General features: G+C 42.1%; 2 protein-coding genes and 1 long non-coding RNA gene across 5 annotated transcripts in view; 2 read left to right on the top strand and 1 right to left on the bottom strand.

The window, feature by feature from the left end:
• LOC129483407 (uncharacterized) overlaps window positions 1-21,830 on the bottom strand; it is a 55,313-nt gene that overhangs the window by 21,076 nt on the left and 12,407 nt on the right. Inside the window, exon 2 of the long non-coding RNA XR_008658039.1 lies at window positions 10,393-10,517. This is a non-coding gene — a long non-coding RNA (uncharacterized lncRNA). The remainder of the gene's footprint in view (window positions 1-10,392; window positions 10,518-21,830) is intronic.
• ZNF197 (zinc finger protein 197) overlaps window positions 1,379-21,830 on the top strand; it is a 56,546-nt gene continuing 36,094 nt past the window's right edge. For 2 of the 3 annotated variants that reach the window (XM_063611101.1, XM_063611095.1), the window contains exon 1: window positions 10,491-10,630. The gene's annotated coding sequence lies outside the window, so the exon portion shown is untranslated. Of the gene's footprint in view, window positions 1,499-2,597; window positions 2,707-10,471; window positions 10,631-17,107; window positions 17,205-21,830 lie in introns of those variants that run through there. The other variant, XM_063611093.1, reaches the window with a different exon arrangement.
• ZNF660 (zinc finger protein 660) lies at window positions 10,629-13,270 on the top strand. The gene has a single exon (XM_063611207.1). It carries the CDS (start codon window positions 10,652-10,654, stop codon window positions 11,639-11,641), a length of 990 nt encoding a protein of 329 aa, XP_063467277.1. The 5' UTR covers window positions 10,629-10,651; the 3' UTR covers window positions 11,642-13,270.

Raw genomic sequence — 21,830 nt, 5'->3', positions numbered from 1 at the left:
GCTTGATTCTCAGACTCCTTCTTAGATAAATCATTCCGTAGATTGTCTCATCCTGTCCTGACAACTTCCAAATTTACATCTTTAGCTGTGATCTCTTCACGGAACTCCAGACTCCTATTCCAACTGCCTGTTTGGCATTTCCTCTTGAATGTTTAATTTAACTTAACACATCCAAAACAAAACTATTAATCCCTCTCCCTAAACCTGTTCCTTTCAAGCTACTCCATTTCTAAAAGACCATCCCATGCTAGTTGCTCAGATCAATAACCATGGAGTCATCAGTAACCAACATTCAATTCATTAGCAAATCATGCAGGCCATGGCTTCAAAATATATGCAGAACCATTTCTCACTACCTCCATCACTTCTAAGCCTGTCCAAGCCACTATCATTCCTCATCTGGAATATTGTAATGGCCTCTTAATCTCCCTGATTCTACTCTTACACACCTTCAGACCATTCTCAACAGGACAGCCCATGCAAACTAAAAATACAAGTCAAAGAGCAAAACTCATGCAAGGTTTATGTTAGAATGGCTAAGGACAGGCAGCAAAGAATTCACAGAATTTATAGTAACAGGCTTCTTGGCTTCTTTCATGTCTCATAGCTAACAAGTCTTTGAATATGTGGTAAGGGAAAAAAGTTAGATCATGTCGTTCCTCTGTCCCCAAGCCCTCCAACTGTTATGCAGAGCAAATCCAAAGCCCTTATCATAGCCTACAAGGTCCTAAATGTGCGCCTCTCCACCCCACTCCTGATTAAAGAATTTTGCTCCTAATGGCCCACTATGGGAATACTCTTTCCCCAGATAGCCACATGCTTCAATTGCCCACTTCCTGTCTCTGCCCTCCGTCATCTATAAAATAGTCCCACCACTATCTCCCTCTCCCCTTACTCCCTCTCTCCCCTTACTACTACGTTCTGCATATTTATTTATCATTGTCTCCCTTGACTTGAATGTAAACCCAATGGGGCAGAGAGTTCATTTTCTTCACTACTGTATCCGCAGCGCCTGGAACAGTGAGTGACATAGTACGCACCCAAAACGTCTTTTCATATGCTGCCAATAAACCACAGCTGATCCTGGCTTTGAGGCTGAATGACCCAGATCTGTAGAAGGAAAGATGACCTCTCTGCTCAGCAACCGGAGCTAGGGGTGTAACTTCAGGGAGTCTCAGCCTGAGGCTGGCAGCCTGGCCACCCAGTTGCTCGGTTTCTTTCCGCCCTAACCAAGCCCCCTGCCCAGCTTCCACCACTTCCAGGGCCCTACTCACATTGGCTGAAGTCGCCAAGCCCTTCCCTCCAATGATAGGGCAAAGCCCGGAAGGGAGGCAGGGCCAGAGCGTCTGCGGACCGCGCGGGGCTTCCGCCCGCGGGCACAGAGATGTGGAAACCTCACGAAGCCTAGAAGGGCCGGAGGGACAGGCTGGGAGTTAGCTGGGAGTTGCTGACGCAGTTCCTTCTGCGCTTTGTTCAAGATGTGGGCCTGGCGCTTTCGGTGAGGGGTGCTCTACAGTCTGGTGTGGGGGTTCGGGCCGGGTTCTGGGAGCGTGTGGGAGACGCAGGTCAGGAGGCGAGGGCTCCTCTGCGGCTGCCCGCTGCTGAGATGGGCGCGGCAGCCAAGGGGTCGTTGTGGGCCTCCCCTTTCTCTCGTTCAGTGTTGCCCCTTTGTCCTGGGTCTAGTCTCCGACTCCTCGTAGCTGCTCGCTTGGACCAGGCTGGCCGTGGTGACAGCACTGTGTCGTCCCCGCTCCTAGGCAGTGGGCCGTCCGGGTAATAGCAGTCGAGTCCGGCCCAGGCTGTCGGAGGACTCCACAGCCCCTGAGTATTTGACTCAGATCACCAGTCCAATATCCCTCCCGTGACCAGTGAGGAACCTGGGGCCCAGAGAGGAGGGCGGAGTCTTGCCCAAGGTTACCCATTCATTCATTCATTCATTCAACAAATATTTATTGAGCACTAACCCAGTAGTGTGCTAGGTCCTGGGGTTTTGGTTGTGTACAGGGCAGAACTAAATTCTAGTAGGGGAGAAATGAAACAAACTTGAAGGGTTAGAAGCAGAGCCTGGGGATCTGGAGGGGGAAACACAAAATATATTTGAGGCTTAGTAATCCTAAGAAATGGGTAAACAGAAAAAAGGAACATTCTTTTTCTAGTGCTCTTTTAAAGCCTTGTTTCTTTCTGTCTTCCTAAAGACACTTGACTCAGCAAAGTTCTCCCTCTCATCCCCCTTGTGCAGACTTTCTGTGGAAAGCTGGATTGCAAAGAAGTTCTCCACTGCATTGTATTTTGCAGTTAGATGAGAATATGGAAGCTTTTAGATATCAATGGATCGGGTGAAAAGGGGAGGCTGTGGTGTGATGGAATTAGGATTTCCTGAAGACACAGAAGGCTTTTTAATCACTTACTAGCTATAGGGCCTTGGGCAAGTCACTCAATCCCTGGGAGCTTCATTCCCTCATCTTTACACTGGAAATGATCCTTCTTACTGCCCACAGTTCTATAGGAAGGAAAGTTACCCAAAGATGGGACACTGCCCTGAGTGTCCACTTGGAGTTCCGGGTACAGCGAACTCAGTCATTTATATCTGTTTACAGTGACTCAAGACCCTCTTAGGAACTTCTTCACTGAACTCAAGGAGGAGATCAGGCAAGATCTGTGCTGGGCAGATCCTTTGGATTGAGGCTGCTGTGCACAGGAATATGGGTGAGTCATTCCATTCTCTCCTGGGCAGGTGAGGCCTAGATTGTGAAGTTGGTCTGGGCACAGGAATCCTGCTTGTGGGCACCAGGGTTGAAAAGGAGCTTTTTTCAGTGGTATTTATCAAACAGTAGGAAAGCACTGAAGTGGGCAGGAGGCCTCTGGACCTGGAGGAGTAGAGTTTTGTTTCAGATGGGAATAAGGGTGATGTAGTAGAACTCAAAATTGGGTGTCATGGGACTTGGATTTGAGTCCCAGCCCTCCTCTGAGTTCCAAGTTTTCCTTCTGTATATTTGGATATAAGACTGGATAGACTGGGAGGTTCCTTCCAGCTCTGACATACTGAGAGTCTCTGAATAGTGGGACCAGGTCAATCTCTTAGGGAATTTAGTCCCTGAGAGACAGAATTGCCAAGAATGCAAATACACCATTATGGTGTTTCCCAGATAATATGAAGCACAAAAAGGACAAACATGTAGAGGAGGGATGGTAGTAGTGATGTGTGGATTTGGCTCTCAGCATCCCTATGTGCACTCCAGGTGTTAGAATCTTAAACTTGTTTAATTTACCATTTCAAATCAAACAACACTGACTGAGCCCTCTCTGTGTCAGACAGTGTGGTATCTACAGGCAAATCTCATGGGATCTGCTCTCTGAGGGCACAGAGCTTAATGTATACATGTGAGGAGGGACACAGACATACAAGCAATTCCAGTATAAGGCAAACTCTATTTTATAGATTTGTTATGGCATTTTTTGGAATACAGAAATTTTTATGTGTCAGATATATCAGCTTTTTTACATGGTGTTAGCCTTTGTTTTATGCTTGAGATCAAGTAGTCCCTTGATATTTTCTTCTAATTCTTTCTTTTCTTTCAATGTTTACATTTCACTTATGCATCCCTTGAATTTATTTTCAGGTATTTCCTCTTATTCCTTACTCCATTGCACCTAATCAATAACCAAGAACCATGTAACCATTGCTTAGAGGGACTTGAACAGGCAGATGATGCTGGTGAATTAAAGGAAGACAGCCTCCAAGTAAAGCCTCTCTCTCTCTCTCTCAATAGGATTCTACCCTTTATGTATTTTTCACAGCCTGAAATGGATAGTGGTCCTAGGATTAGAACACTTACCTACCAGTCTCAGAGATTTGTGGGTTAGAGATCTGCAGGGCCTTATCAGTCCTCATACATTCACTGGCTGTCTGAGATTTTGCTTTTCTGTACAGTTGCCTAGATACCCCTAGTGTCCTACTGGCCCATGGCCTCATGTTTCCCTCCAAACTTCTCCAGCCAAGACCCTACTTCCTTAGTACCTAGGAATTCTTCCAGGATTTGAGGGAATTTCCTATCCAATCAGGCAGAAGGGAGCAAATAGGTTTCTTTTTGATCAAACTCTCCTCATTTGGCCCTCTTTGATCTCCTGTCTGGTCCTGCTTCCTCCTCAGCTCCTCCATCACCACCCTGGGCTTTCTTACTGTGCATCGCTGTGCATTTCTCTTTCTCTCTACCTGCCCCTTTGTGTTGCTATAAAGAAATACCAGCTGGGCACAGTAGCTCACGCCTGCAATCCCAGCACTTTGGGATGCTGAGATGGGTGGATCACCTGAGGTTGGGAGTTTGAGACCAGCCTGACCAACATGGAGAAACCCCGTCTCTACTAAAAATACAAAAAATTAGCTGGGCGTGGTGGCGCATGCCTATAATCCCAGCTACTCGGGAGGCTGAGGCAGGAGAATCACTTGAACCTGGGAGGTGGAGGTTGTGGTGAGCTGAGATCATGCCATTGCACTCCAGCCTAGGCAACAAGAGCGAAACTTTGTCTCAGAAAAAAAAAAAAAAAAGAAAGAAATACCTGCGACTGGGTAAATTGTAAAGAAAAGAGTTTAAATTGACTCACTGTTCTGCAGGCTGTACAGGAAGCATGGTGCCAGCATCTGTTCAGTTTCTGGGGAGGCCTCAGGAAGCTTTTACTCATGGTGGAAAGTGAAGTAGGATGAGGCAGAGCATGGTGAGAGTAGGAGCAAGGCAAGGCGGAGGGATATCACACACTTTTAAACAACATGATCTCATGAGAATTGACTATCACAAGGAAAGAACCAAGAGGATGGCGATAAGCCATTCATGAGAAATCTACCCCCATGATCCAGTCACCTCCCAACAGGCCCACCTCCAACATAGAAGATTACATTTCAATGTGAAATTTGGAAGGAACATCTAAATGATATCACTCTTCTAACCCAAATCCCTTTCTCAGTAAGCTTATCTGTTTTTTATTTTTAAAATGTGTTTATTTATTTTGAGACAAGTTCTCACTGTCTCCCAGGCTGGAGTGTGGTGGCGTGATCATAGCTCACTGCAGCCTCGACCTCCCTCAGCCTCCCAAGTAGCTGGGACCACAGGAATGTGCCACCACACCTGGCTCACTTTTTAAAATTTTTTTTACCCAGGCCGATCAAACACCTGGGCTCAGGCAGTCCTCCCACCTCACCCTACCAAAATGCTGGGATTATAGGAGTGAGCCACTGTGCCCGACCCTCAGTAAGTTTACACATTTTCATGACTCCCTCTGTCTTCTCTGTCTTATCATTCTCAAATTTGCCTTCATGATATATTCCTCTTCCCCTTGTCTAAAATGTTTCTGCATGTCCCCATCTTGCTTAGTGACACTACCATTCTTGGTATTCAGACATGGATCTGATGACCTTGGATTGTTTCCTTCAGTCCATCCTCTGTATTCAAAGGAATATGGATGTGTGCGTTATACATCTGGATGCGTTCCTGAAAATAGCTAGACTTCATTGTTCTCTGTTCCCTCATCTTGGATTAGGGTCTTGCTATCTTACTCATTTGTTCATTCATTCAACAAACATTTATTGGGTACCTACGATGTGCCAGACCCTCCAGTATTCACCCGTACTGCATTACTAGTGTTGTCTCCTAATTCATTTCCCTTCCTCTTTTCTTTTTAACCCCCTCTAATCCATCTGGGCTAATCTTCCTAAAGAGTTCTTATCCTAATTTCACTTTTGGGTAGGGTAATGCAAAATTTATTGTCCAAACAGGGATACTGTTGTGAGTTAAGGGGGCCACTATTAAATATGATGCTGGGATAGTAGGCTTAAACTAGCACTATTCTGGGAAAACCAGGATATATGATTGCCCTACTTGACATCTCTTGGATTCTTTACTTTCTGTTTCCCTCAATTTACTCCCCATGGGTTATCCCGGCTGCTTCTCTCCTCTGTTTTCCATTTCATTAAGCTGAGAGAAACATGAATGTTCTGGGAGGTGGTAGAGGAGGAACTATGGGAACTAGGGGAAGTGCATGGTAATGCTTGAAAAACTGTATTGTTAAGTGAGAAAAAGAAGGAAAATAACAAGAATGGAAAATAGCAAGGTACAAAAAAGAATATAGAATGGAGAAAGAAAATTAAGGATAGATTTCACTCTTCTGTTTAGAACTGGTTTCCCTTTGACCATCAGTTTATATCCATATTTTTCATCTTGTAATTTCAGTATTCTGGTTGGAATCACTTCAGGCAGCTTCTTTCTTCATTTGTTCATTCCAACAACAAAAAATGTTGAGTGCTTACCATGTGCCTGGGACTGTGGTAGTGCTAGGAATACAGGGTAAGCAGGATGGACAAAATCTCTGCCTACCTGAAGTTTATATAATATTATGATCTCCCATTTATTTTCATGTATACCAACCCTGTGCCCTTTTTTTTTTTTTTTTTTTTTGAGAAAACACTGCTTATTCTCCAGGGCTCAGCCTAAATTCTGCCTTTCTAAAATGCTTTTCTCCATCATTCCATGCCTTAGTAATTGCTCCCTCCCTCCCCTAGCCCCCTTCATCTTCTGCTTGGGTAAATTGTAAATTTGAATTTGCTCTCTTATTGTTTTGCCATACTACTCCATCATAAGCTCTTTAAGGGAAGTATGATATTTCATGCTTATATTAGTCTGCTTGGGTTACTGTAACAAAATGCCATAAACTGAGTGGCTTAAATAACAGAAACTTATTTTCTCACAGTTCTGGAGCCTAGAAGTGTGAGATCCATGTGCATTGCCATTTTGGTTTCTGGTAGGGGGCTCTCATCCTGTCTTGTAGCTGGCCATCTTCTTGCTAGGTATTCTCATGGCCTTTGTGTGTATGTGTGTGGAGAGAGGGAGAGCATGTAAGAGAACTTTCTTGTGTTTCTTTTTATAAGGACACTAATTCTGTTGGATCAGGGCCCACCCTTATGACCTCGTTTAACCTTAATTATCTCCTTAGAGGCCCCATCTCCAAATACAGTCACATTGGGGGTTAGAGCTTTAACACACAAATGTTAGGGGGACACAAACATTCAGTCCATAACAATGCTTCTTTAAATTTTCCCTGTGTCAGACCCAGAACAGGGATATATACAGAGTAGGGTGCTCATTAGTTAAGAGTTTAAGAAATGTATGAAGAAAAGAGAAGTTCCAGAGAAGATTAGAAATTGAAAAGAAATTCAGAAAAAACTGTCAACTTTCTCACAGAACTTTGAAGGTGAGTTCACTTGCTCCACTGCTCTACATTGCAGTCCCCTGGCTTTGCACTGTTTTCTCCACCTGCTTCATCCTTTATGATTAGGAGAGGTAGCAGCAGCTGGATGTGAGTGAGGCCAGGATCCTGGCAAGAATCCACCCTCCCTCACCATTCTCTCTTCCTACCCTTCATATCTTGGGCATGAGTTTGTGTGTATGTGCCTGTGTATGGAATCAGTGGCCACCCGCACTTCTGAGATGTGAACTCGAATATGTGCAGTTATCTTTTTGCCAGTCTCGAGTACCACCATTTGCTATCTCCCTTCTCCAGAAAGTGTGGCTCCATTTATCAGAAAGCTATGGGACATGGAAATCGGTCAAACTTTTTTTTTTTTTTTTTGAGACAGTCTTGCTTTGTTGCCCAGGCTGAAGTGCAGTGGCATAATCAGGGCTCACTGCAGCCTGGACCTCCTGGGCTCAAGCAATCCTCTCACCTCAGCCTCCTGAGTAATTGGGACTACAGGTGCACACCACCATGCCTAACTAATTTTTAAATTTTTTGTAGAGATGTAGTCTCCCTGTCTTACCCTGGCTGGTCTCAAACTTTTGGGCCCAAGTGATCCTCCCGCCCCAGCACAAAGTGCTGAGATTACAGACATGTGCCACCGTGCTCAGCCCATCAAACTTTTTTGAATAGCAACAAGCAATACTGCACAACAGTTGCACTCCTGACCCAATTAACTCATTTGTGGAACTTTTGTCCTGGGAATATATTTTAATAGGAAGAAAATTTTGTGTGTATAAGGAGATTATTATAGCATTATTGATTGTAGTTAACTTCAAGGAACAACAGAAATGTCCAACGCTGGCAAAATGGTACGTAAATTACAAAGAATTCAATGATCATATGAAGATTAAATAGCAATGTGGAAAAACATGCATTAAAAAATTAAATGGAGGCTGGGTGCAGTGGTTCACGCCTGTAATCCCGCACTTTGGGAGGCCGAGGCAGGCGGATCACCTGAAGTCAGGAGTTCAAGGCCAGCCTGGCCAACATGGCAAAATCCCATTTCTACTTAAAAAATACAAAAACTGGCCGGGCGTGGTGGCAGACGTCTGTAATCCCAGCTATTCAGGAGGCTGAGGCAGGGAGAATTGCTTGAACCCAGGAGGCAGAGGTTGTAGTGAGCAGAGATTGTGCCACTGCACTTTAGCCTGGGTGACAGAGCGAGCCTCCTTCTCAAAAAAAAAAAAAAAAAAAAAAGTGAGGCAGGGATTAGGGAGATGTTGGTCAAAGGATACAAAAATTCTGTTAGGAGGAATAATTTCAGGAAATCTATTGTATAACATGGTAATTATAGTTAATATCAACATATTTAGACTTGAAAAGTGCTAAGAGAGATTTTAAATGTTCTTACCATGAAAAAATAATAAGTATGTGAAGTAATATATATGTTAATTAGCTTGATTTACCTGTTCCATGTGTAAACATTTATCAAAACGTGTTGTATGCCATAAATATATATACTTTTTTATCAACTAAAAAATAAATGAAATGAACTGCAAGAAGTAGGATGCAAAATAATATCTACCATATATTTAATTGTCTAACAATATACATATGGGCAAGTCTATAAAGGAGGATAGTCATGTGTTAGTATCATGTAGTTATCTTTTTGCTTTCTTTTACATCCCAACTCCCTTTAAGGTTTGCCATGGTTACCTGTATGAACAGAGTTTCACGTCAAACCAGTTGGGAAATTCCTGCTTATTCTGATGTTTGGTTTTGTGTATTGGCACCCTTGGTTATGCTGCCCCTACTCTGACGCTTTTGCCATCATTAGATACTTTACTATTATGCCATGCAAGGTGAGAGTTTCGTCTGCCATGATTTAACTAACCTTATTTCCCAATTTAGCCTCTCAGACTCACCCCTTAAGTAGTCTCTGTCAGAGTGACAGCATGGTGAAAAGCAGACAGACTAAACTTGCATATAAAACTGGATCCAACTGGCCAGGTGCGGTGGCTCACGCCTGTAATCCCAGCACTTTGGGAGGCCGAGGCGGGCGGATCACAAGGTCAGGAGATCGAGACCATCCTGGCTAACACAGTGAAACCCCATCTCTACTAAAAATACAAAAAATTAGCCGGGTGTGGTGGCGGGTGCCTGTAGTCCCAGCTACTCGGGAGGCTGAAGCAGGAGAATGGTGTGAACCCGGGAGGCAGAGCTTGCAGTGAGCTGAGATCATGCCACTGCACTCCACCCTGGGCGACAGAGCAAGACTCCGTCTCAAAAAAAAAAAGAAAAAAAACTGGATCCAACTACAGGCCAGCCCCTATGAAGTAGGCTATGATGTGACTAGGCTCAATAGTGGAAGAATTGTGTCACCACTTAACAAGATAGGGTTTACATGCAAGGATGTAGACTGGGGTCTAGTACCTGGACCTTGAGCAAAAGACGAAATCCTACTCACAACCTAAGACAGAATCCTAGTTGCTATTCTATAATACCATTTTGAGCACCTTTTACATACTGGCCACAATATCACTAGTACTGGGGGAATAGGTTAGCAAGAACTAAAAGCCAAACTGAACTAAAGTTTAGTCATCTTTCAGTTCACCTTTTCTAGGACCAGATTATAGTTGAGCCTGCCATTAGGAGTTAGATGGCTCTGAGCTGGGTGCGGTGGCTCATGCCTGTAATCCCAGCACTTTGGGAGGCTGAGGCAGGTGGATCACCTGAGGTCAGGAGTTCAAGACCACCCTGGCCAACATAGTGAAACCCCATCTCTGCTAAAAATACACAAAAATTAGCTGGGCGTGGTGGCAGGCACTTGTAATCCCAGCTACTAGGGAGGCTGAGGCAGGAGAATCACTTGAACCTGGGAAGCGGAGGTTGCAGTGAGCCGAGATCGTGCCATTGCACTCCAGCTGGGGCAACAAGAGTGAAACTCCATCTCAAAAAAAAAAGGAGTTAGATAGCTCCAATTCAGGGAGTAGAGGGTGAGGCAGGAAGGAACTAGGGTAGATTTTATATGATTCATTGCTTATTCTGATGCTGGACCTGCTGGGCTCCCCTCAGCCCCTGGCTTTCCATAAGCCTTTACATTGGCCTCTATATTTAACTACATTTTTGTCATCTTTTTGATCTGTTCCCCTGCCCTTGAACACTTACCACATCTTGTCCGTGGATAGTTCTCCTTCCTCTGGTACAGAGAATAGGTGACATGTGCAATTTCTGTTTCTCCTGTCAGATGGTGAAACTGGGACTGAGGAGGAGTTAATTCCAAAGCATCATTCCTGAAAAATCAGAATCATACATACTTTCAAGAGAATTCCACAGAGACGTTGCCCAGGAAGTCAAAATTTAGAAGGCTCCTCTGAAGGGAAAGAGAAGACTAGAGAGGACACTGGTATGTTCCAAGCAGGAGAAAATGAGGAGAAAGACAAGAAATTTCAAACATAAGACAGTTAATAAAGTACTCACAGAAGGGAGTGACCAAGAATCTGAAAAAGACAATAGTCAGTGCTATGACCTTGCAACAAATGGGAGAGTTCAGGCTGAAAAGAGACAGTATGTATGTACTGAGTGTGGGAAAGCCTTTAGTCAGAGTGCAAACCTCACAGTACATGAGCGAATCCACACGGGAGAGAAACCCTATAAGTGTAAGGAGTGTGGAAAAGCTTTCAGTCATAGCTCTAATCTTGTTGTTCATCGGAGAATCCACACTGGACTGAAGCCCTATACATGCAGTGAATGTGGGAAATCTTTCAGTGGAAAGTCACATCTTATTCGGCACCAGGGAATCCACAGTGGGGAGAAAACTTATGAATGTAAAGAGTGTGGGAAAGCCTTTAGTCGGAGTTCGGGCCTTATATCACATCACAGAGTTCACACTGGAGAGAAGCCCTATACTTGTATTGAATGTGGGAAAGCCTTTAGCCGTAGTTCAAACCTTACTCAACATCAGCGAATGCACAGAGGAAAAAAAGTTTACAAATGTAAGGAGTGTGGGAAAACATGTGGTTCAAATACAAAGATTATGGACCATCAGAGAATTCACACTGGAGAGAAGCCTTATGAATGTGATGAGTGTGGAAAAGCTTTCATCTTAAGGAAAACCCTTAATGAACACCAGAGACTTCATCGTAGAGAGAAACCTTACAAATGTAATGAGTGTGGGAAGGCTTTTACTTCTAATCGAAACCTTGTTGATCATCAGAGAGTTCATACTGGGGAGAAACCCTATAAATGTAACGAATGTGGGAAAACCTTCAGGCAGACTTCTCAAGTTATTCTACACTTGAGAACCCACACTAAGGAGAAACCCTATAAATGTAGTGAGTGTGGGAAAGCCTATCGGTATAGCTCACAGCTTATTCAACACCAGAGGAAACATAATGAGGAGAAAGAAACCTCATAAATAACAAATATTGTGGGTAGTAGGGCTGACTGCTGCTTTTCTAAAAAGTAGTTCTTTAGTATCAACCAACTCTACTTCTAAGAAAATAATTAGAAGTAGACAGAGATTAATGAAAGGGATGTTCGTGGCAGCATCATATATGACTGAAAGAAGGAAACTAGATTTTCAACATTACAGGGTTGAAATGAATGGTGAGCTATCCATATGATGGTTCTGCAGCCATTGTAAACATTTTTAAAGACAATTTAATGCCATGGGGAAATGATTTGGATAAGATGGAAGATAATGATATACAATCCAAAATTTAAAAAAATATTTATGCATAGGAAAAATTGAGAAGGAAGTAAACCAAAATGTTAACAGTGATCATCTCTGGGCGATAGGATTATAGGTGATTTCTATTTTCTTCTGTATACTTTTCTATGCTTTCTAGATTTTCTACATGAGAATATACTAATTTTATATGCAAGAAAAAAAGCACAGTATTTTTTAAATGCAATGAAGACATGCTCATTTTCACTCAGCAGTGTTATGAAAGGCACATAGTATATAGAGCCCGAAGCCCTGGGATTGCACCCTGACACTGGCATTTAGCAGCAGTGGAACCGCGAGCAAGTCCCTTCCTTTTAGAGCATGTTTCCTGTTTAGTAAAATCATAAACACTGATCCATTGTCTTTTTTAGTTTTAAGACAAGCTGACTTTAGAGTTGTCAACAAAATATATAATAACACTGTTAGGTTAAAAGAACTCAGCAAAAATTCACTGAACCCTCCTTTCCCACAGTTCTGGAAGGATCTGCAGATGATGGAGAACTACCTAGGCTTCGTCTTTTCAATTATGTCTACACAACCGGAAAAAAATGAAATTGAAACAATTGTAGACTCAAAAACTTCAGATACAGTCACCAATTAATATAAAACTAGTAGGAGACTGCCTTCACATGGTATATAGAGCTTAAAGGCTAAAAGTACAAACCTTGGGGTTGGAGAGATCCATGTTCTAACCCCAGTTCTACCATGAACTAGCTTGTCAGTTTTGGACAAATCACTTAACTGCTCTGAGCCTCAGACCTGTGTGTAAAAAAGGAATAATTACCTACCTTACAAGGTTGTTGTGAGGATTAAGTGAGTAATGCATGAAATATATGATAAGCCAGACACATGGTAAATGATAAAATCTTAAGTATAGGACATTGGAGCAGTGTTTCTAAACACTTTAGGGAGAGTGATTAAAGAGAATTTTTGTGTAAGGTAGTACTTAGGATATTTTCAGATGTATTGAACAGAATACCAAGTACTAGCAGCCTAGACCTTAAGAACATTGATGGATTGCTTAAGGGGAAATCTAGAGGTAAGCAGTGCTATGTTTGGTTTGGCAACTCAGCACTTCATCAAACTTCTCTCTTAACTCCATAATTTTCAGCATATTGACTTTCATTTTTCATAACCTCATGGTGGCAAGACAGTGGCCACAGCTGCATCTTGCCTTCACACAACTCCTTCAAATTGGGAAGTGGAAAAGGAGCTGAGGCTTTCTCATCTGGTTTCTTCCTTTTGTCACTGAGAAAAATCTTTCCCTGAAGAAGGGAGGGAGGGGTGTTGAGCAATCAATACAACAGATGTTTTCTATCTTCCTCTGCCTTTCTTTACGACCAGCCCTCCTTGAGGGTCTTAGCCCATCTTCCACCAATATTTAAAACATTTTTAAGTGCTTAGCTCAAAGTCAATCTGGAACACTTAGAATCTCCCTATTTTTAACTCAGCCATTCCTCTGTGTATACAGTGAATCCCTAAGCCCACTGCTATCTGTCTTATGCACATAGTGAATTAGTGTTTGGGGAATTTTTGATAATATGTTATTTAGTCCTCCCACTATTATACAAGAAAATTGAGTGTCATTGAGGTTAGGTGACTGGCTAGTAAGTTGTCGGAGCCAGGATTTGAGCTCAGATCTGACTTTGAAATTCATGCTTTCTTCATTATACCAAAGTGTCTCTGCCCACCATGGTGGTTCTGTATGTGAGTAGGAGACCAGCTGGCGTTTTCCCGGGTAGCTGCCTGTATGAAAGGTGATTGTATCACAATTATTTGATATTTGACCATGGTTTTATAGGGAAGATGCTGTCAGTGTTCTGTGAATGAGGTTTATGGCCTATCTCTGTACCTCGTAATTTAGTTTTAAGGCATATATATTTCTTTCTTGCTGTTACTGGAAAGAAAGAAGTGAAGGGTGAAGGTTGTATATTTGTGTGAAAAAAAATTACTGATTTTGTCCTATTTTGATAGGATAGTGGTTTGCACATAATTTGTGATATAATAGTCCTTTGCGTGGTCATTCCAAGCAGGGTTTGGAGGGCCTGGAACAGATTTGCAGCATTCATGGGACAAGCCTGGTATATCATTCCTGAGTGGAATTGTTGATGCTTTATATATTGATGAGCAGATATTCTCTGACCAAAACATTTTTTCATCACCATGTCATAGTGCCTAAAACTCTTTCTTTAGATAGGCTTTCTTTTTTGTCTTAGAAGACTATGATCTTCAAGAGTATATATCTTCAAGGAAGGATATGATGCCATCTCATACCCAGAGATCTGAATATAGGAGAGCTTCATATTTCTTGCCCCAGGCAAGTGAGGATTATAGTCCCTTGAGGAGGCCATCACCCATCTTCTAGGCTAATACCTGCCTTGAGCTGTAGGAATAAACATTTGACAACGGGTCCCTGCATCCTTTCAGATAAACATTCAGCTGTAATTTGAACTGATCACCCACCTTTCTCCAGGAGTCTCCCAGGGTTACCAACTTTTACCTCAGTCAGAGTTTAGGCATGCAGCTCTTACCATCCTTTCAAGCCCTTTAATAATACCCTCTGGAAACCAGGAACTGTCTCTTTGAATGTGTTTTCTTTTTCTTTCTTTCTTTTTTTTTTTTTTTTTTGAGACGGAATCTCGCACTGTTGCCCATGCTGGAGTGCAGTGGTGTGATCTCAGCTCTCAGCTCACCGCAACGTCCAGCTCCCAGGTTCAAGCAATTCTCCTGCCTCAGCCTCCTGAGTAGCTGAGATTACAGGCACCTGCCACCACGCCCGGCTAATTTTTGTATTTTTAATAGAGATAGGGTTTCACCGTGTTAACCAGGCTGATCTCAAACTCCTGACCTCAGGAGATCCAGCTGCCTCGGCCTCCCAAAGTGCTGGGATTATAGGCATGAGCCACCGCGCCTGGCTTTATTTATGTATGTATTTATTTATTTATGAGATGGAGTTTTGCTCTTGCCGCCCAGGCTGGAGTGCAATGGCGCGATATTGGCTCACTGCAACCTCTGCCTCCTGGGTTCAAGCTATTCTCCTGCCTCGGCCTCCCAAGTAGCTGGGATTACAGGTACCTGCCACCACACCCAGCTAATTTTTTGTATTTTTAGTAGAGACGGGGTTTTGCCATGTTGGTCAGGCTGGTCTTGAATGAATGTGTTTTCTTCACATTCTTGTCCCAATGGAAACTTGGCTGTTCCCCAAGGGCAGTGTTTACTCTGCATTCCTAAATTGCTAGTTTATGTGTCTCTCAACTCATGTACTTTTCTGTACTGCCATTTCTTCTCTCTTCTCCATCAGAAACTCAGCTCTGTCGGTCATGGTTGCATACACATGTAGTCCTAGGTACTCAGGAGGCTGAGGTGGGAGGATCACTTGAGCCCAGGAGTTCACTGTTACAGTGAGCTATGATCACAACTTTGCACTGCAGCCTAGGCCACGGAGCAAGACCCTGTCTCAAAAACAAAACAGAACAAAACCAAAAACCCACAAAAACCCAACCCAGTGCTTTTGCAATATACATCACTAAACTACTGTGTATTGCTCATTCTTGTTATTTGGTTTCTTGTCTACTCACATTTATTCACTTACAGTTTTAGTACCCTGAATATTCCTGAGGAATATAAAGAGGCAATAATTTTAGCCACAGACATCCTGGTTATATAGAATTGCTCCTGTGTAGAATAAAAATATATATGCTCTTTTTAGTTGAGAGGAAAATACGAAAATCTCATTTTATATAGCCTTGAGTAGAGGGCAATATGTAAGACAAAAAATTCGGCTTAGAGAGGAAAGTGTCACCCTGGACTTAGAAATCTTTTTTCATAGATGGTGTGTCCTGTGTTAGGTCTTACTTGGAAGAAAATTGAAGTAAAAAACAGCTGTAAGTAACTGAGTAATTAGGATTAATTAGTAGCTGTTGAATCTAAATCCCTTAAGACTAAATTTCATTGCAGCTCTGTACCCTCAGCAAGACTTCCTTTCTTGATTGTTTTTTCCATTTAATATAAAATTTAAAAGATCCCCATATTGTCAGGTTGTTTTTAGTCGCCAGACTGTCTTTAATAGCCTCTGATGTTATAAAACTGGAGTCATGAAATTGTTTCGCAGGAAATAGTGATAATTCCTTCAATAAACATCTGCTATTCTTATAAATATCACTTTTTTTCTTTTTGCTTACTTTCTTTGTTCAGAGTGGGAAAAAATAGTTCAATCTGCTTTGCTTTAAGTAGCTATATTAGGGTTCTTTCTCCAGAGGGATGGAATAGGATGTATGTATATATAAAAGGGATTTTACTAGGGAGAATTGGCTTAAGGCAAAGTCCCACCATAGGCCATCTGCAAGCTGGCAAAAAAGAAGCTGGTAGAGTGGCTCAGTCCAAGTTGAAAGCCTCAAAACCAAAGAAACTAAAGTGTAGCCTCAGGCTGAGGCCAGAGGCCCTAGAACCTCCAGGAGGCTGCTGGTGCAAGTCCCAGAGTCCAAAGACTGAAGAACCTAGAATGTCTAAGGGTAGGAAGAGAGGAAGCAAAGCACCTGGCATGGGAAGAGACAGGAGACCCAGCAAGCTTCTTATCCCCCTTCTTGTGGCTGCTTTCTTCTAGCTGTGCTGGCAGCTGATTAGGTATGCCCACTGACATTTAGGGTGAGTCTTCCTCTCCCAGTCCACTGACTCAAATGTCATCCTCTTCTGTCATCACCCTCACAGACACTCACAGAAACAGTGCTTCCCCAGCCATCTAGACATCTCTGAATCCAGTCAAGTTGACACCTAATATTAACCATAATAGTGGCTGTTTTTAGAATAAAGAAGTGATTCTGGCTGGTTTCTCATTCAAACACTAAAAGAAGTTTGTAATTTTCACACTAGTAATACATAAGTAAGCACTCTGTAGCCATTAGAAATTTTCCTTCTGTTATTTCTTGAGAGGGCTATGTGCCATACCCTCTCTCTGGCCACACACGTGCTTCATACCCCTACTACTATGCAGACCTCAGATGGCTGTATAAAAACCAGCCATGTTCTCTGAAGTCCCTCTCTGCTCCAGAAGGTAGGTTTGAGAGGGTAAAAAAGAGATGGCAGACTCCTTTCTGTGCAGCATAGTTACAGGACCTGACTAGTTCCCATTCCTCTCTCTGATTATTTCAAATCCAGATGGCACAATTTGACTATATGGATTACAGACAAACAGAAGCTGTAACCAGTCTCTGAAACCAAGGCTAGTGGACTCCAAGTTTGGGATTCACAAGAGGTAATTTTATACCTACAGATAAATTTCCCAGGCCCACCAAATCAGCATATCTATAGTGGAGCCTTGGAATAAAACAAAACTTTGCAATGGGGATCAGAGAAAATTTTCCATTAGGAGCCTTAAGGTTTTTGTTCTTTTTTCCTTTTTCTTTTTTTTTTTTTGTTGAGAAGGAATCTCACTATGTTGCCTTGCCCAGGCTGATCTTGAGCTCCTGGCCTCAAGCAATCCTCCCACCTTGGTCTCCCAAAGTACTGAGATTACAGGTATGAGCCACTGTGTCCAGCCCAGGAGCCTTGACTCTTTACATGACTGTTGACTGTTTTTATACTGATTATCCATTTTCCTTTGGAAGAACAGAAGACTCTTCCCACAGAAGATTTATGACAAATTACAAAATTATTGAGACTTATACCAAAGCTTATACAATCATATGACAAATTAGCAGTTAACCGAGTCAGAAAGAAAGTGCTGTCACATTTGCAGTTAGTTTAACCACAGAATTTAGCATGTTTTTAAAAAGTAGAATAGGCCAGACGTGGTGGCTCACGCCTGTAATCCCTGCACTTTGGGAGGCCAAGGTGGGCGGATCACTTGAGATCAGGAGTTTGAGACCAGCCTGGCTAACATGGTGAAACCCCGTGTACTAAAAAAATAAAAAAATTAGCCAGGCATGGTGGTGCATGCCTGTAATCCCAGCTACTTGGGAGCCTGAGGCAGGAGAATCGCTTGGACCCAAGAGGCAGAGGTTGCAGTGAGCAGAGATTGCGCCACTGCACTCCAGCCTGGGTGATAGCGTGAGACTCCATCTCAAAAAAAAAAAAAAAAAAAAAAAAAAGAATAAAACAACATGGCAAGCTGGGTATTCATAGAGCCCTTTGGCTACAAACACACAGAAATGCTGAATAAAATTTAAATATCCTTTTAAAGTATTTTCAAGAAAGTGAAATAAATCCTTAGAGCCAAAAATGAAGACGAAATGGAAGTTAGAAAGGTAAGTTTGTGGATAGTGTCTTTGGTTGCCAAGAGGCAGTTTGGTGATTTGGTATCCAATGGACTTGAATTTTATCAGCCATGCAAGAAGAGGATTTGAGTCCTTGGGCTTGCAAGAGGTGGAAAGTTGGAACTGAGGTCTCCACAAGAAGCCCAGATGCTTACAGGGCTACACCCTCAGTGAAAGTATGCATTAGAAAAAAGTCAGCCAGCAGCAATGGAAGACAGCAAGGAGGATTGTGGGATTTGTCCTGTGCTTTAAGTGGGTGAGGTAGATTAAAGATGAGGATAGTTCCTGGAGAAGGCTGACATTTGAGGGCTTTTGGCCTGCCCCTCTAGTGAGGTGGTTGCTGGGAGAAAATCTGAAGACGAATCCAGACAGTGCAGCACAATGCCCTCTGCATAGAACATGACGTAATTAAGATAGAAGTCAAATTAAAATACATTTGGAAATTAATGCATTTCTAAAGAATTCCTAGGTTAAGAAGAAAACTTAATTTAAAAAAGGAAAAATACTTAGACATGAAGAAAACTGAAGGACAGTCTTCTATTTCTGGTCATAGAAGAGTTACAGGAACCAGAATTACACTCCTGCTTGAAATAATCTCAAATAAAATAGATGAAATAATGGCTTTTAAGACATTGGGCATCAACAACAAAATATGATGATCTCTGATAGATGGGAAACAAATGAGATGAGCCCTACAAATGTCCTAACTTATTGTCCTGAGAGAGTTACCAGACAGCTGCACAGGGATGGGAGACCCAGGTGTAGCTGTCTGAGTTGAAGAGACAACTGAGAATCTAAGGAGACCAAGGCAGACAGAGTTCACAAGACAGAATTCTGGAGGAGAGGGACCTGCACAGAGAATTCTGGGGATCTTTGAAGGGTCCCTTAGGATACTCCACAGATTACTGGTTGGCATATGAGGAAAACTTTTCTGAGGCCAAAGAAAGAACCATCCCAAAGGATTAGAGGGAATGGTGCCAGGCATAGAAATACGGCCAGGAATAGTGACTGTTCTCACAAGCTGGACTGAAAACACTGCATTGCTTTGTGCATTAGGTAGAGTACTCAGAAGGGATTGTCTCAGTAGGGAAGAACACTAAGCCACAAAATAAATCTGAAGAAAACTACTCTATAATTAAATTGCTCAAAACATTCAAAAATAAAATGACCAGAGGACAAAGACATTATGTATGGAGAAGAAGACAGGGATCACAATAGATTTCTCACTGGATACAATGCAACCATGAAGAGAGTGGAGCAGCATGTTTAAAGTACTGAAAGAAAAAAAAAACTAGTAATCTCAGCTACTCCGGTGGCTGAGGTGGGATGATCACTTGAATGCGGGAACTCAAGGCTGCAGTGAGCCATGATCACACCACTGCATTCCAGCCTGGACAACAGAGTAAGCCAAACTAGAATTCCAGACCAGTGAAAATATTGTTCAAGAACAAAGGCAAAACATATTTGCAGACATTAAAAAGCTAAAATAATGGATCACTCACAGACCTGCACTACAAGAAATGTTAAAGTAAGTCTTTTAGGCAAAAGCAAAATGACACCTGATAGAAATATGGATTTTTCCCAACCTTGGCCTTATTGACATTTTGGACCATATAATTTTTGTGGTGGGGGCTGTCCTAGCATTCTAGGATGTTTAGCAGCATCAATGGCTTTTACCCCCAGTCATGACAATTAAAAATATCTGTCCATATTGCCCCCAAATGAGAACCATTGCTATATGCCACTGCTGTACAGGAAGTAGTATAATACCACTTGAAGGTAGACGAATAACCTAAAGACATACACTGTAAATCCTAAAGCAATCATTAAAAAAAAAATAATTATAGCTGATCAAAAAAGTTATTGGCCAGGCACAGTGTCTCACACCTGTAATCCCAGCACTTTGGGAGGCTGAGGCAGGCAAATCACTTGAGCTCAGGAGTTCGAGACCAGCCTGGGCAACATGGCAAAACCCCGTCTCTACAAAAAAATACTATATATATATGTATATATCTGGGCATGGTGACACATGCCTGTAGTCCCAGCTACTCCGGAGGCTGAGGTGGGATGATCACTCGAGCCCAGGAAGTTGAGGCTGCAGTGAGCCATAATCACACCACTGCACTCCAGCCTGGGCAACAGAACAAAATTCTGTCTCAGTATAATACAAAGAAGAAAGAAAGAAAAGAAAAAAATGTTATGGTCAGGTATAGTGGCTAACACCTATAATTCCAGCACTTTGGGAGGCCAAGGTAAGAAGACTGCTTGATGCCAGGAGTTCAAGACTCACCTGGGTAACATAGTGAGACCCTGTTTCTACAAAAAAAAAAAAGATAATTTAGCTAGACATGGGGTGCATGCCTGTAGTCCTAGCTACTTGGGAGGCTGGCATGAAAAGATCACTGAGCCCAGGAGTTCAAGGCTATAGTGAGCTATAATCACACCACTGCACTCCAACCTGGGTGACAGAGCAAGTCTCCATCTCAAAAAAAATTATGGAATGTTGTTAAAACATTAGCTGAGGGAAATTATAGCACTAAATATCTACATTAGAAAATTGTATCTTAGACTGTATCTACACACACACACACACACACACACACACAGGTGTGGTGGTGCATGCCTACAATCCCAGCTACTTGGGAGGCTGAGGTGGGAGAATTACTTGAGCCCAGGAGTTCAAATGCAGCCCGAGCAAAATAGTGAAACCCTATCTCAGTGTTAAAAAAAAAATAAAGGAAAAGAGTAAAGTTTAAGAAACTAGAATAAAAAGAGCAAAGTAATGCCAAAGTAAACAGAACAAAAGAAATAATAAAGATCAAAATGGGAACCTATAAAATGGAAAACAAGAAAACAATAGAGAAAAGCCAAAAGTGGTTTTTAAAAAATAAATAAAATGCATAAGCTTCTAGTAGGACTGATCAGGAAAAAAAGGAAAAGAGACACTAAGTATCAACATTGGGATTAAAAGAGGTGACATCACTATGGATTCTACACCAATTAAAGGATAATGGGGGAATGCTATAAACAACTTTATGCCAATAACTTTGATAATTTAGATCAAATGGCCAGTTCCCTGACAGACACAAACTACCAATACTCACTTTAGAAAAAAATAGATAGTGCTGAATAGTGCTATAACCATAAAAAATAATTAAAACACTTCCCCACGGACATAGAAATCTAGGCCCAAGATCACATCAAGTTAAAAAGCTTCTGCATAGCAAAGAAAACCAGCAACAAAGTGAAGAAACAACTCACAGATTGGGAGAAAATATTTGCAAATTACCCATCTGACAAGGGATTAATCACCAGAATATATAACGAGCTCAAACAACTCTATAGAAAACAAATCTGATAATTCGATTTTAAAATAAGCAAAAGATTTGAGTAGACATTTCTCAAAAAAAGAAATACAAACGGCAAAAAGGCATATGAAAAGGTGCCCAACATAATTGATCATCAGAGAAATGCAGATCAAAACTACAATGAGATATCATCTCAGCCCAGTTAAAATGGCCTTTTTCCAAAAGACAGGTGATAACAAATGTTGGTGAGGATGTGGAGAAAAGGGAACCCTTATACGGTGTTGGTGGGAATGTGAATTAGTACAACCACTATGGAGA

Source organism: Symphalangus syndactylus, chromosome 1 (genome assembly GCF_028878055.3).
Source record: "Symphalangus syndactylus isolate Jambi chromosome 1, NHGRI_mSymSyn1-v2.1_pri, whole genome shotgun sequence".
Lineage (NCBI taxonomy): Eukaryota > Metazoa > Chordata > Mammalia > Primates > Hylobatidae > Symphalangus > Symphalangus syndactylus.
This window is presented reverse-complemented; position numbering and strand designations above follow the sequence as displayed.